This window comes from Calliopsis andreniformis, chromosome 12 (genome assembly GCF_051401765.1).
Source record: "Calliopsis andreniformis isolate RMS-2024a chromosome 12, iyCalAndr_principal, whole genome shotgun sequence".
NCBI lineage: Eukaryota > Metazoa > Arthropoda > Insecta > Hymenoptera > Andrenidae > Calliopsis > Calliopsis andreniformis.
The window spans coordinates 7,361,885-7,377,008 of record NC_135073.1 but is presented as its reverse complement, the minus strand read 5'-3'; the positions used below and the strand labels follow the sequence as shown (position 1 = coordinate 7,377,008).

Below are 15,124 nucleotides of genomic sequence, written 5' to 3'. Positions count from 1 at the left end.
TATTTTCGATGTTTTGAGTTTCTGAAGAACTGATGAAGTTAGGAGACATGGCAAAGCTTGTAGCTTCTGAAGTTATTAATTATATTGTTACATATTTACGTTATTGTGTTATGAGAACGAGGTTTAATATATTGTATGATTGATAATCTGGTTTCTCTGTATAGTAATTATGCAAAATTATATAATACATTTAAATTTGCTATATGTATTTTTGATACACACCAGACATTATGCTTTATGTTCAGTATTTTAAATGTTTCATTATTTCATATGGTTTTCACAGTAATTTGAATTAAATGAACAAATACATTAATATTAAGTAAAAAGTAATTTGAAAGTTTATAAATAATAAAGTACGTTAAAAACGCTTAAAAATAATACGATACACTTAATTGTAAAAAATAATATAAAGAAGTATGTTTTTATTAAAATCATATTTTGACAGATTTTCGATACTTTATTCCTTTTTTTTCTAAACTAACTTCTGCAAGAAGTTCAATTATAGACATTATCATTTCATGTTAGAACAGAAAAGTATTTTATCTATTGTCGATAGAGTCATTATCTTCCAAGGTAAAAAGAAAACTGTATTGCTAGCAGCTGGTCATATAAGTAATCTACAATAACGACGAAGAGTAAAATAGTTTTCAAATTATATTTTGAAAATATAAAATATGTTTTTGTGACACACATTCGGTGGTAAGTAAGGGAGGAGAATAAACCTAACTATTGTCTAGGGACATAAATTATCCACTGATGTTACCAGCGTCAGATACAAACACAATGTGTTTCTTACATCCACCGCTCGGAAAACGCAGAGGGTGCTCGAAAACTAGTGATTTTTTAAGAAGTTGGTATCTCACTCAGACATAGGGCACGAAATTTCATAAGCTGTCCATTTTATCTTGTATACTCATCCATCTGTGGTCCAGTCCATCCTATATAGTCTGTGTAACGATGAAATATCTCGTCGCTGGTCATTGTTATTAGAGATCTCTATATTAACAACAATACACTAAGTTGTAAACTGCTAGACCATCTGATGGCAAGATGTATGAATAAAAATATACAGAAATCGAAAAATTATCAGTTTATTCACAATTTGATGCAGACTGATAGTAGAAACGCAATAAACATAATGTTTGTTTATTATTTATTATTTAGTACTCGTTTTTCTTCACATGATTCTAAACTGAGGAGTTAGTTCATTAATCTTGCCGCTTGGTGGTTATACTGTTTTACAATCCATGTTTTGACCAAATTGTTTAAATGCTTTTTATATAATAAATAAACAATTTATATTGTTTCATGGCATTACATAATTATGTCTCCAGTGTCTAAAACAATTCTGAAAATATGAAAAGATTCTATATTATTAATTAAAAAATAGTATTTTGCAACAGATTACGATTGTTTACGTTCATGTCTTTTAAAGATGTCATTATTTGATAATATATAATTGTCTTTAGAGGAAAAAAAGTGTTTTTGCCAGGTGTGGGGTTCGAACCCACGCTCCCAATTGGGAACCAGAACTTAAGTCTGGCGCCTTAGACCGCTCGGCCAACCTGGCTTCTTGTTTACAACTCATTTCTATAATTACATATACTGAATTTCAAGTACTTGTTACATTGATTACATAATTGTGTGATTTCCTGCAATTCGTACGTAAAACTAATGTACTTAACATAGTTTATGTATAATATTAAGAAATTATCAAAATTATAAAAATGAAACTACTTCTCTATTATAAATAATATTTTGGGCATACCTATTATGTCTATATTTATTTAAAAACACAGTAAATTATAATTATAAAATGTTTTTTATTTTTAATAGTTCTTTCTCTTGTTACATAGTATTTTTATTTATCTATTGTATGAAAATTTCTGGTATGTATGCAACTGCCGTACGTGTTAAATGTAATTCAGCCATCAAAGATATAAATCTTTATTACGTATCTCTATATCATTAGATTTAATAGTTAAACATAATAATACTGAATTAAGAATACATATACAAATTAAAAGAAAAAAGCCTAAGTGAATATTAAATAAAAGACAAGCAACAAGAATTTTCAAAAATTACGTTTAAGATGATTTCTGTTTTTGTTTGTCAGCAACACACATAAGTACATATTCTGTTTTATTTATGCTTCTTTCACACTTAAAAATATTATTCATTATTATTTCGTTTTAAAATTAAAAGCCGTGATATGTAAAATATAACTAGATTTAATTAGTGTTAAGTAATTTTTTGAGTACACCTAAACAAAGGTTTGAGGCACTCTATAGTAATTGATACAACATCTTAACAATAATTATTTTAATAAATGTTCTATTGCAGTTCACATAACAATGAACAACAGGTACAGTTCCTGCTCCTAAAATTTGCTCTATTTCTATAATTACACTTACCTATCCTTAAAACTTTTTTTGGCCATTACCATAAACTCAAAGAATATTTTTAACATTAAAGTATTTAAACTGTGCAATAAAATACTTCAAAAGGACACACTTACTTTTCGGCGAGCAAAATATGTTTGTTGATCAGATAGCGTATTTGGCGTCGTAGGTGTTACACGATGAAGGAAACTCAATACGGTTGAACGTGGATTACCGTTAATCAGCAGATGGTAATATTCTTTTACATCGATAGAAGCACAATGCCTTCGAAGGGTGGTGTGGCTCGGCTGCTCACAAACAGAATTCAAATGGAGCCGACTCGTCGAAAGAGCAGATCTTATCGCGGTGAACTGTCAAGGGTGCATCACCGGATTGCTCCTATCCCTGCTGACCCCCGTTGGTTCATCCCCTTTGACGCCCGACTCAAATTCTACCCTGATATCGCACTGATGCAAAGAGCATACACAGTGTCGCGTCAATATACTTTCGTAGCGCAAGTAATTTCTGGTAATGGTGAAAACAAAATAAAATGCAAGTAGTTTTGAAGGGTTTTCGAGATTTTCAAGGAAAAATTTATGCATTTGTAGCTAGCTTTGACATGACAGCTGCGTTTTCTTTCGAGTAGTAGATAATTTTTTGGTAGAATATATAGAATCTTAGTTTCGTTTGAATTATTATAATTTCTCTTTTAATGTAGTTTTACTAGCTTAGAAAAATTTATTAAATTTCTTTAATTAAAGCAGTTAAAAGAAAAAAGTATTTGAGGAAGGAAAACAATGATTCAATTTTAGTTAATATTTTTGGAATAAATGGATCGTTATGATTGCATTGAATGTTATGAATTATAGGAGGTTGAACTCTGTAAATAAGTTATGGAGTTGATAAGGTAATCTGACGACCAAGACAGTGATACAGAAATTGTTACTTTCACAGTTTATGTAATTACATTAAAAACAATTATTCTCATGATTTAATGTTGAGACTCAACCTATTTTCTAACTTACATAATTTTAAGAATTATTTGATTATTTAATAGATCTTACAAGACTGAACAATTTTTACGTTTAAAATTTTATCTCATGTTATTACGAAATTAAATCAAATGTAGAATTATAGAGAATACCCTATATTCACATAAGTTTTTATTAAAATAAAAAATGCTACACATTGTCTTTCAGCTTAGGAATTCATAAGAAAATAAAATGAAAGATTCCAATAAAAAACTGTTACAAAAATCACCTGCATTTGTGAGCAGCATACGTAAAACTCTGCGTTTTGGCTTGTTTTACAGATTCCAATTAGATTGAGGGTGGCACGCTTCGCGCAGAGTTTTATAGGGTCGCACGTGCCAAAAAACTAAGCTGTCGGCTCGCGGTGGATTGGAGGCCAGTGGGAATCGCATTGTTTGTACCATGGGGGTTGAAACAACTGATCGAAAAAGCCTATTAGTGTACCGAACTACGAAATGCACAACGCATAGTGATCCACCAACATTTGAATATTTGAAAAAAAGAATAAAAGAAATAAAGTATGTGGGCAACATATCTGAATCCAACAAAATGTTAACGTATAAGAACATACAGAGAACTAAATGTACTATTAAAGTAAGAATTGTGCAAACATTAATTTGTAAATACCTCTATCCACTATATGTACATATATTAATATTACAAATTATTATAGTTTATTACTATTGTATACAGTTTTTTTTCATTTATTCATTTGTAATCTTCAAAAAATGATTTGGGGTTGATATTTGGAAAGTCTACATTTGAAATAATTTAATCTGAAATAATTCTTTCCAGAATATCATTTAGGAGCTGTAAAACTTTTTGTTGGACCTTACCTGTTATACTACTATTAAGTTGAATTTAATATCTAACATACGTAAGTATAAAATATTACAAAAGAGAAAGATATATTAAAATTTGTTCTTGTGTAGTATGTAAGAAAAGATTCAGCAAAGAACCTTATGAAAATATATCTCGAAAAAATTTTCTTAAATGAAATCCTATAAAATTGTATAAATACCATTGAAAATTTTCGACATCCCTTCTAACAATAAATATGTTACTAAAAATGGAACCACTTGCTAATTCCCACTAAAATTATATCATATAACAAAGCAATTTTTACTTTTAGTTAAAGTTGATGCTTTCAACAATTATTGTAATATTCATATTGCAGAGTAATATAACAAAGCTAATACAACTATTTACTGCTACTTGAATTAGTATATATTATTTACATCCTTTAACAGTTTTAATGAAGCCTAGTCAAACGTTTACATGAATAGCTCTGTTATATCGTACAATTCGCATAAGCCAGAAATTCAAGTCGATCGAGTTTGGTCGCAGCGAGCACCTTCTGTTCGAGTGCTCTCTCCCAGGAGGAACCACGTCAGGATCAACAAATAGCGAAACAGGATCTCGAGGACCACTTCGTAGCGATTAGTTCACATGGTGTCCTATTACCTCTAGCCACCAAACGGTGGTGCGCACGATGCACGTTATTGTAAGGCTGTTTGCGTTATTAGATTTAGATTGGCCGGCACGTGGCGCGCACGGACTGCCAGCCACGTGTCCTGTTGCAAACGTTACAACGCGGGCACAATACGAAATCGTTTTCTTTGCGATAGATTGATTCCCGTGGCTGTTCCAGCGAAAACAGGCTCTTTCATCGATGATTTGTCATTTCGCTGTTATTATACAATGTATCAGCCCACATGGCGACTAATTATTAATGCGATCGTGGATCGTGCCTTTCGAACCATACGCACAGTGTTTTGTTCATTCCCTGTGTAATTAGTGACTATTGTTGTGAAACTGTTTATCGAAGCTGGGTTTCTTATTGTTTGAGTAATTGCAATGTGGGGGATAGTGGAGAAGTAAATGTAGATTTTAAAAAATGATTTTAAAGATTGATTAATTTATACGAATGATGTGAAGGAAATAGAAGCATTTAGATATAATTTTGGAAGCAAGATAAAATATAGTTTCTTAAGAAATATTGTATTGGAATATTCAGCATTTTAAATGAGAGTATGTGTATAACTTATTTAGGACATATTCTACTGACGATATGCACTGGCCAGATCAGACACAGCGAAGTCAGTGGAATAAGTCCCAAGTTAGACAAATTTTATGCGAACTTTAGACGTTCCTTCAGCAACTAATAACTCTCAAATGAAGTCTTAAACGTAATTTTAACATTCTTCATTCTCGTTCTATTTCAATGTATATAGAATCATCCTTTTAAATTTTTTACATCTGTTATCGAATACTTTGTATAAACTAGGTAATAAATTTTACCTTCTGTTACCAATTTAAAATTATTTAAATCTGTGTAGAATTCGATATAGAGCACTTGTTACCTTAAATGAATTTTAATACTTCATACTCACCAGTTTCAGAATACCAAAGTTTTCCTTCAGAGCAGAAAGCGAGCTAAATCGTGAAGATAGGAACCAAGAAAGGAACGACGAACGATCATTTTATAATTCTCAAAAATGTAAGTTTAATTTATTTAAATATACACCGACGAGTGTTCGTACGCGCGTGTATGCGTGGCTCACGCATGTGTAGCACGCGTACAAGAACGACGCGTCATGTAAAAGATGACGTCGCGTGATCGAACGAAAATGATAAATCGGTATTACAATCAAGATCACAAGATCGCCAAGGCCGTTTCGCGGCCCTGGGACGAAGGGTGCACTTTCCATCGCGAAAGAATGCTCACCGAGTCGATATGCAAAAAAGGAACTCTTTACAATAATAACATTTTTAACGACACTCGTTCCGACAAACGATACGATCTACGCTCGTAAACTGCTGCAAAATCTGGACTAATTGGAGATTTCAATTCTGCTACATGCCTCGTATACTTTCGTGAGATTCGTTTGTTGGGAGATTTCGTTTTGGGCCGGCTTATCGAACGATTCAAATCAACTATACGTTTTATACAGGTTCTGGGGACGGTCCAACTTTTAACGTGCCCTTCTGGTTTGTAACATTACACGTAATCTTCTCTTCAGATACCCTTGCTGCCACTTCTTAACCGTGATACTTCAATCACAATACAAGTGTAATAGAAGAAAGTCCTGGTTGTGAAAAATAGGCATAGAAACATACAATATTTTTATAAAGATTCATAATAATTCCTGCCATTTTCTTAATTTCTATCGATTATTTCCTTGTTTTCTATTATTTTTACCTTCATAAGACAGAAATGAATTATTTATGTATGAATTAATTTTAGAAGGATACCTATATATTGAATATTGAATATTGAGGGAATAGCAGTATAAGTTAATGAAAAATAATTATAAAAATTTTAATTTAGGTATTTAACACAGTATTGCTATTTTAGAAGAAATGTTAATAACACGTTCACTGAGTATTCGAAACGTGGTGCTTCGTCTTAATATATTCGTCACGTTGTATACACTTTGGTTTGTCCAATATAACACAGCGCGCAGTAAACGTGTTACAGAATGAAAGAAAAGGTATCGTTGTCTAAATACTTATTTCTTTCTCAATATTGTTCAATTTCCATTTTCCTTATACTTTTCTTATCGTCCACAAGCACACGCGCAAATGTTCGCACGTTAAAAGATTGGATCACCGCCGTACGATCGTACAATCATATGAATTAAGCTACAGGCGCTCTACAGTTATTTACACCTATGTATAATAATTTTCGTCGCCTTACGATCACGTGAATACCGTTCCATTAGATTCCTAGAAATAGTTCTGTCATTTTGTACATCGCAACGATATTTACAAGAAAATTTACAAATTACAAGTTAGACGTTACACTATCTAGCTGATATTGGTTAGTCTCTTACAACATACGGGGGGGTAAGAAGTTAAAATTTCAAAGTCGAAAATGCTCTCTAAAACTATCGTGTCTGTTACTCACTGATAAGCGATATGTCTGTCTAGTGGTGTCTTTCTTTTCCCTCGACCCTCGTCACTTCTCCGCTCGATTCTGATATAAAATTGCTCGACACCCTGTGAACGTCCAACCCTCTCGTATACTGTCACTCCCGACGCTCAAATGAACTAGGCGAATCTTCCGAGCGTCTCGACAAATCGAAGGAAAACGCTTGGAAAATATTTGACCGTGAGCCTCGCGATCGAACTCGACGGTTCCACGTTCGAGAGGAGACGCAGGGGCAAATGAGGTACTCAAAACCATCGATAAAACTGATGTCGACTCGTGTTCGAACAGCTACGTTAAAAATAGCGACGTCAGTGACACGAAGGGATCATAGTCGTTCGAGTGCTCTCTAGCGACATCAATGACTCGTTAGTTTGTACAGGGAGACGTTATTGCCAGTATTCCATCATTCGCAATTCCAACGACCTTCACGCAGGCGGTTCATCGTCGATGAACGCTCTGCGCTGACTTTCCTACCCGAGCATCGAAATCTCTTAAATTTCTTTGCCAACGAATCAACGTTGAACACTCTATGTAATATACAACCGATCTCTTTAGAAAAATGTATACTTCCATGTGAATAACAATCATTCATTGTGCACCAACCGAACGACTATGTCAGTAGACGCAGAGAACACCGTGTTCCTCGATATGTATCATTCCTTAACTTATTCGATCGTTAATCGTAAAACGTTACCTAGCTTTTGCACTAGTTTCGATATACTCCCGAGCCTGACTCGTTTTTCAGCTCCGATGAAAATGGCGCGTGGATCCTTCTCCCGTTTCCGTTTCCGTTCCACGGCGAAGGGGGAGGAAAGGGAAAGGTGGATCGAGAGGACCGATCTTGATTCAGGGGAACGATTGTCGGCTACAAACGCGACGATTGAGACGACGTTATGATCCTCTGAGACGTCTGAAGAACAATGCTTCCTTGAAGACACGGACCCTCGATATTTTCCTCGGAGCTTACATCTCGTAACACTATTTGCTGTTCGACGAGAGCAGCGGGCTGGCGGCGTTTGAATACCCTTGGCTGCAGGTGGGCAACATAAATGGATTCATGTTGAACGGTGAACCGACAACCTCTCCTAGTCCTGTAACATACCCACTGTCGGTTATACGTTAGTGTAATTCGCTGTGATTTAGTTGTTGGGGAGTAGTTAATCTTTTGCACTCGACAATATTTGAGAAGAATCATATTTACGCAGGTTTGGTTGTGTTTGTGATTGTGGCAGGAGGTTTGATAGTAGTTGGTGGATTTGGAAATAGAGTGGTAACTTGTAAGTGATAGTGCGTTAATTATGTGATGGAAGCAGCGTACAAAATTGAATGCATAGAATAGAAACTATGCAATTTGTTTATCAATTTTAGTAAACTATTTTTCGTTTTACTATTATTTTATATTTTATATAATACAGTCTGAGCGAGAATTTGGTGACATTGAAAAAGGGGTGAACATTTGCAGAACTCTAACAATTATTAACAGTTTTTTAAAGGGAATAAGTAGTAGGTGTACTTTTTTCAAACTGTTTTTACATTTTGATAATTAATCTTTACTTGTTTAATGATTTATAAAATTAAAGACAGGAGCATTTTATATAGTACTTGGACTTGTTTCTCAAGCATTGTACTATATAAGTTTGTTTTAACGTCTGAAATATGTCGAGTACAAAAATTTGAATTAATGACTCCCCAATGGTAAAAGTTTATTAATAATAGCCATGCAGGTTTGCAATGATATATCTTCAAACCTATTCTTTTTTACGTTTTTAAAAACCTGTGATATTTTCTGCGCATACCCAAAACTGTTTTAAAATACATATTAGCAAATATATTAATTCTTGAAATATTTCTTTCTCAAATCCATAGAAACATAATGAAAATTAACATTTAAAACAATGCTTAGATACTCCATTATTTTTACTTTTCCTCTTGTAAATTTCTAACAATAACCATTAATTTAAATATTTATGTATTTTTATCAAGTGTATTAAATATAGTGTGTTGACAGCGAATATTTGAAAAAATAACTAGCTTTGACACATTTTCTAGACATAAAAATGCAAGACTACTGTATTATACGAGTTTGACTCATCACAAAAAATTACGTCGTAAGTAACCTTATAATAAATGGGTTAAGTATCTTATATTTTATGACACCATGTATATACTGTGGAGATTTCAACGAACAGCGCGCAGTTTCCGATCGAAGGCTGGTGCACATTACAAGATGAGGAACGAGCTGCAGTCGAGACGTCGTTCAGACACGTGCCAACAAAACAGCCACTCTAACGACACTAACGATCTTGTCGGCCAAGTGGCACTCTTTAATACTCGGTGGCAATAAACGATACTGCGACGTTCGTTTCATAAAAGGGCACTTTCGTATCGCGATAATAATAAAGTTACGCGATGGTTTGTTGCTGTTACAGTAAATGCGTCCATTCTACGATGTAATTGTATTTTAACGATATCTCTATTAATCTGATTATTTTTAATTCAATGACTGCTATATGTTATAGGTGCTTAATTTAATGTCGTAAAAGATAATAAAAATATTGTAAAGTGTAAGTATTATTTGAATTCTATTTTTATATAAAATTTTTCTTATTTCTCGCTTGAAGTAAGTACTATTAATATGTGGTATTGTAGTAGTAGTGGTTTGATTTTAATTTAAATACAATTAATTGTGGAACATAAGATGAATAAATCGGTTTTAGATCGTAAAAAAAGACATTGCATCGCAAATAAAATTTTGTAAGCAAGGTAAGTTGAATAAAAATTTAATAGCTTCATAAAATAATTCAATCAAGCTAAATTAGATAGCTATTCTAATATTTTATATTCAATTTTTCAATACCAGTGAAATTATATCGATAAGAAAGAATTACCACAGTATTAAAGCTGTAAAGAACATACAGGATTCAAAGATAAAAAGCGCAGCTTAAGGAGTATGGTATTTTATATAAAAATGATAAATTAATTCATTGGCTGACAATGATACTCTATTGACGTATATTTTTCACGATATCGTTTTTTATTTAAAATTTGCAATAGTTATAGAAAAGATCGACAAAGCATTAAAACCTTCCGGTGTGTAGTGACTAAAAGTGTGGAAAGTGGAATTTGAATTAAATTAACCATGTGTAAAGGAGGCTCTAAAGTATTATTGTAAATTAGCAATAATTTACTAAAAATGAAATGATCAAAAACAAGATCACAATGATCATTGAAATACTGACAACAATGTATATGATATTATATGCATTGATTACTGTGTAAGGAGTTCATCTCAACGCTTTCGTATCCATAAGTAGAATAACTCCAGACAGACTCCGCCAAAGTAGAAACAGCATTTCACTATCAGCCAAATAATTAAGGGGGTACTCTACTCTCAACAGAAAAAATAAAGAAGTTTCTTCCTTTAGCGCTTCTTTAAATTTTATGACTTTGAAAACATTTCAATACAAGTCCACACTGAAATTAGAATATTTTCTAATTCTCACAGTGGATAAATATTACTGCAAAAATTAAAAAGAAATTCGTTCAATAATCTTCTCATTCCAAATTTAAAAAAATTCCTTTTAACCGTCTAAGTAAAATACCCCCTTGAAACAATCGAAGCGATAATGGAAAACAATCAAGGTGGGGAGGAAGGTTTTATCAACGATTTGGTAAATGAATGTGTGTACATACATTCTCGAATCTGGTCACTCGTGCATGTTTCTCATAATTCTTTAATCGCAGTGCATAGGGTGGTTGTGGTGGTGATGATGGTGGTTGTGATGGTGGACGGTTAGCGGTTACTGGGCGGCTGTGGCGAGGTGGTGCTGTGTGGACCAATGCGGTGGGACTGAGGTGGTCGGTGGTCGTACTACGGGAGCGAATGCACTCCCGTCCCCGGACGTATAGAAAATGCCATACTGTTCGTGCGCTAAAACGAAAATTTCACATAAGGGAAAATCATAAAGTGCGTGCACCTCGAGCGAATATAATGGACATAAAAAGCGCGTGCATGATACGATTTCGTGTACACGGACGCACATTCACACATGCATTCGCAACGATATTGGGGCTGTTGAAAGGGAATGTGGGATATCTTGTTTCAGATTGGTTCGATCCTGAAGAGTTCATCCAGATAATGGAAAAAAGTTTGTTATAATTGGTACCACATAAATAACATAAATCTGACAAATGGTAAATTTACTGGTATACGTATCTATTCCATCAAGTATGCATATATTATCGATAAGGGTTGAATTTAAATTGAAAATAATTTTGTAGAGCCGTAAATGTTTACAAGATCATAACTGTTTGCACCTTTCGACCTGTAGGGCTTAAAATTTTAAGTAATTGAAATTGGATTTTTTGAATTTTTAATACTGTCAGAGTGTTGTTAATTGTGAATACATTGTATAACATGTCTTCAACATGTTTAATATGAATTGAGTGCTTTGCCTAAATGTTTGGATGAATACAAAAATTAGTAAATAATTAAAAAATGAAATGTGGAACTTGTGTATACGAATTTAAACATTGTTCTAATAGAACTTTATCTTTAAAAGATATCCCATATTCTTTTAACAATTGGTATATGCAAACGAAGTGTATCGAGAAGAAAGGTTTTTTTAAATAGACATTTTCTAGTTTTTTTAGACTTATAATATTGTTATAAATTTATATTATAATATATATTTTACTTTTTTGTAGCAATTTTAAAAAAATAATATAATTCTAGTAAGTATATTGATGCAAAATATGATAAGGAAATGTAAATTAATTTGTTCTTCTATTTCGAAAAATTTCTAATAACTTTTTAGAGATCTATTATTATATCCAGTATCTGACACCTATATTTATAATTCCTATTAATAAGAAAATTTTTATCAAGACAAGCAATTATAAACAATAATAATTTGTGTACTATTACTTGTAAAGTTTTATTGCCGACACATTTCGAATTGATAAAAAAATGTTAAAGAGTTACATAGAACTAGGTGTACGGAATTTTTTCTAAATAAAAATGTAGTGTTTAGTTAATGTTTTAAAATATTAATTATATAGACAAATAGTTGTACAGCGAAATTTAGGTACTGTAAAAAATTCCAAATTTATTTTGAAATTTTTCAGAGATTTCAATTTATTTCGAATTCACTATCCCTTTTTTCAGGTCAAAAGTGTCTGCATTACATAGGTATAAGCATACATTACAGGTTCGATCAAAATTCAATAAAAAGAAAGGCCACCAAACTTAAGACAAAAATGAATTATTAATCAAAGAAAAAATACCTTTATTCTAGTATCACCTTTAAAATATATGTAACCCCTCAAAACGACTGTTATTAACCCTCGAACGGCCGACTTTGACTTTATCTGTATTTTGCATTCGTATTATTGTCTAACCATCCCTTAGATTATAACATATAATTTTAGCAAAGGAACTATTTTTTAAATAGGTATACAGGGTGATCGGTTTAACTGGAAACTCTCTAATATAGCGCTGTCCAGCGTAGGTGCCCCTCATTCGCCTGCTTCCCCTTCCTATCATTCTGTTGCTCACATACGTCGCTCATAGTGTCCGAGCTTTCTCATAAAAAGGAACACTAACATATCATATCAGCCCTCATAACGTCGCAAGGTATCCTTGACAACGAAAGCGAGAATGGGAGATCCCACAGTGCTCGCGAGCCTTAGACAACACTACTCTAATAGGTATCAGCAGCACTGACAATGCTACTTAGAATAAATGCTGCCAACACTCGAAGGGTTTCCAGACAAACTGATCACCCTGTATATTAATACCGATCCAAAAAGACCTAGTGTCTTCTCTACATCGTTGCCAAAACTCGGTCATCCGAGGATTAAATTAAAAAACGAGTGTGAATGTTAATCAGATAAAATGTAACATGGACTTACGCGACGTGTAAAGAGTTGGACTGCCGGTGTACGGGTTGGCGACCGAGTAACTTCCATTGGTGCTGTGACTGTGTGGTGTGCTGGCCGAACTTCCGCAATAACCACCGCCAGTTACAACCCCACGTGGGCTCGCGCTGCTGCTTTGCCTATAGGCGTCCACGTTACCGCCGACGCTGCCACCGACGCTGCCGCCGCCGCCGGCTCCGCCTCCAGCACCGGCTCCTGTCGTCACGGAACTACCGTCTAGAAATAGAAACCTGCCCGTCAGACGAAATCGTCAGTATTTCATCATTCTGTTCGTAGCGTGTTGCCTAGCGCGCCGGGACGGTTGGCCGATTTGGAAGCATGGGTAACTGTGTTTCGCGCGTTTACACGTGACTCGCATTTCGTTACTTTGAAAGAGATACGAGGCGGCGAGCGACGTTCGAATACCTTGCGCTGAAATAGGGGACGCGATTCGAGGAATCTTGGAGAGCTTGGAAAATGTTCCTATATTGTGATGGTAAATTATTTATCTGACTTCGGAGGAAAGTATTTCTTGGAATGTCTTTTTCTTTTATTATAATAGTCTGACGATGAGTTTCATGCTTTGACTGTCATTCATTTATGTGGTACCTGTTTGTTAAAGGTTTGGAATTATTCTATAAAATTGGGGAATTGAACATCCTTTTGTGAAAGCAATGAATTCATGTAGCTGCAAATAATTGCTATTAACAGTTATAATAACAGCTACACAAATTGAAGTAGGTAAAGAACATTGTAGTCTGAACCTTGAAGTAAGAACAATTTTGTTTTATGGATTGTACGATTTTAATGACATAACAAATAATTTCAAATATTGGTTAATAGCGTATATGTAGTGTGAATGCATTATTTCTATTATTAAGGCAACTTCCAGATGGACGTTACTTGAATGTAGAAATTAATGAAATATATTTTAATTCAAACTTAGGAACACTCAGCTAGACAATATAGTCTGACAGTCAAAGTGTTCTGTGTGAATATAAAGGCATAGCAAATAACTATTCCCAGTACCAAGTTTATCTAAAAATTGAAGACTCATATTCGACCTATTTCCCTAACAAGTATACATTTCAAAATAAATTAAACATTTCAAGATAAATCACAACCTAAAAGAATCACCTGACAATTCATCTAACCAAATTATTTGTTTAAAAATCTGTATGTTCCAGAGACTACTGTAGTTACACTGACTATAAGAGATATCGATCGTCCTCATATAGTGAGCTTGCAATTTGCGTGACTGGACGTGCCCATTACGTTAGTCTCGATTCTCTAATTGATTACGTAAGACGGTAATGATCGCAGTAGCGTGTGGATTAGAGAATAAGTTTGAATATTTACCGTCCGTCCATTTCGCGGCACTACCGTTTTCCTGTACTGACACCGCTAGCTGTCCTGTGTACGAGTTGAACGCTGTCGCGGAACTGGAGGTAGGAGGCGCAGGTGGGTGTCCTGACCCAGGACTTCTTGGTGCACCAGTGATTCCCGCGTTTCCGCTTCTGGGCATACTGTATAACGCTTCCGCTAGATCTGCCGCCCTTTTCAGTATAATTTCCTTTGGCAATTTTTCGGGGTCGCCAGGATGTCGCGGTATAAGTTTCTGTAACCTTTGGAAGCCGTAGTCGATCGTGGGTTCATTTAACGCTGAAAAATTTGTAAGAAAGGTGCTGGTTTAGTTATAATGTATGGAACGTGTAGATAAAGAGATTTTTTAAATAATTTATAGGGGATGCTATGAATTCTATGCTATACGTACTAACTAACTTAAATACTATATTAACTCATTTGTTCATTCTAATATTTGCTGGATAGTATGTTCTATAGGAGTGGTCAATAATATT

General features: G+C 34.0%; 1 protein-coding gene and 1 non-coding gene across 4 annotated transcripts in view; both read right to left on the bottom strand.

Moving 5' to 3' along the window:
* Window positions 1-1,486: 1,486 nt before the first annotated feature.
* Trnal-uaa (transfer RNA leucine (anticodon UAA)) lies at window positions 1,487-1,570 on the bottom strand. The gene has a single exon. It is a non-coding gene; the product is annotated as a tRNA-Leu (tRNA).
* Window positions 1,571-8,223: 6,653 nt separating this feature from the next.
* The window catches only part of Kn (EBF transcription factor knot), a 111,436-nt gene continuing 104,535 nt past the window's right edge, over window positions 8,224-15,124 (bottom strand). The window contains exons 11-13 of one of the 3 annotated variants that reach the window (XM_076388511.1): window positions 14,625-14,927; window positions 13,260-13,502; window positions 8,224-8,437 (exon numbers count right to left, since the gene is read on the bottom strand). In XM_076388511.1, the coding sequence (XP_076244626.1) occupies window positions 8,325-8,437; window positions 13,260-13,502; window positions 14,625-14,927 (659 nt within the window). In that variant the 3' untranslated portion in view covers window positions 8,224-8,324. Of the gene's footprint in view, window positions 8,452-13,259; window positions 13,517-14,624; window positions 14,928-15,124 lie in introns of those variants that run through there. The other 2 variants (XM_076388512.1, XM_076388513.1) reach the window with 2 other exon arrangements.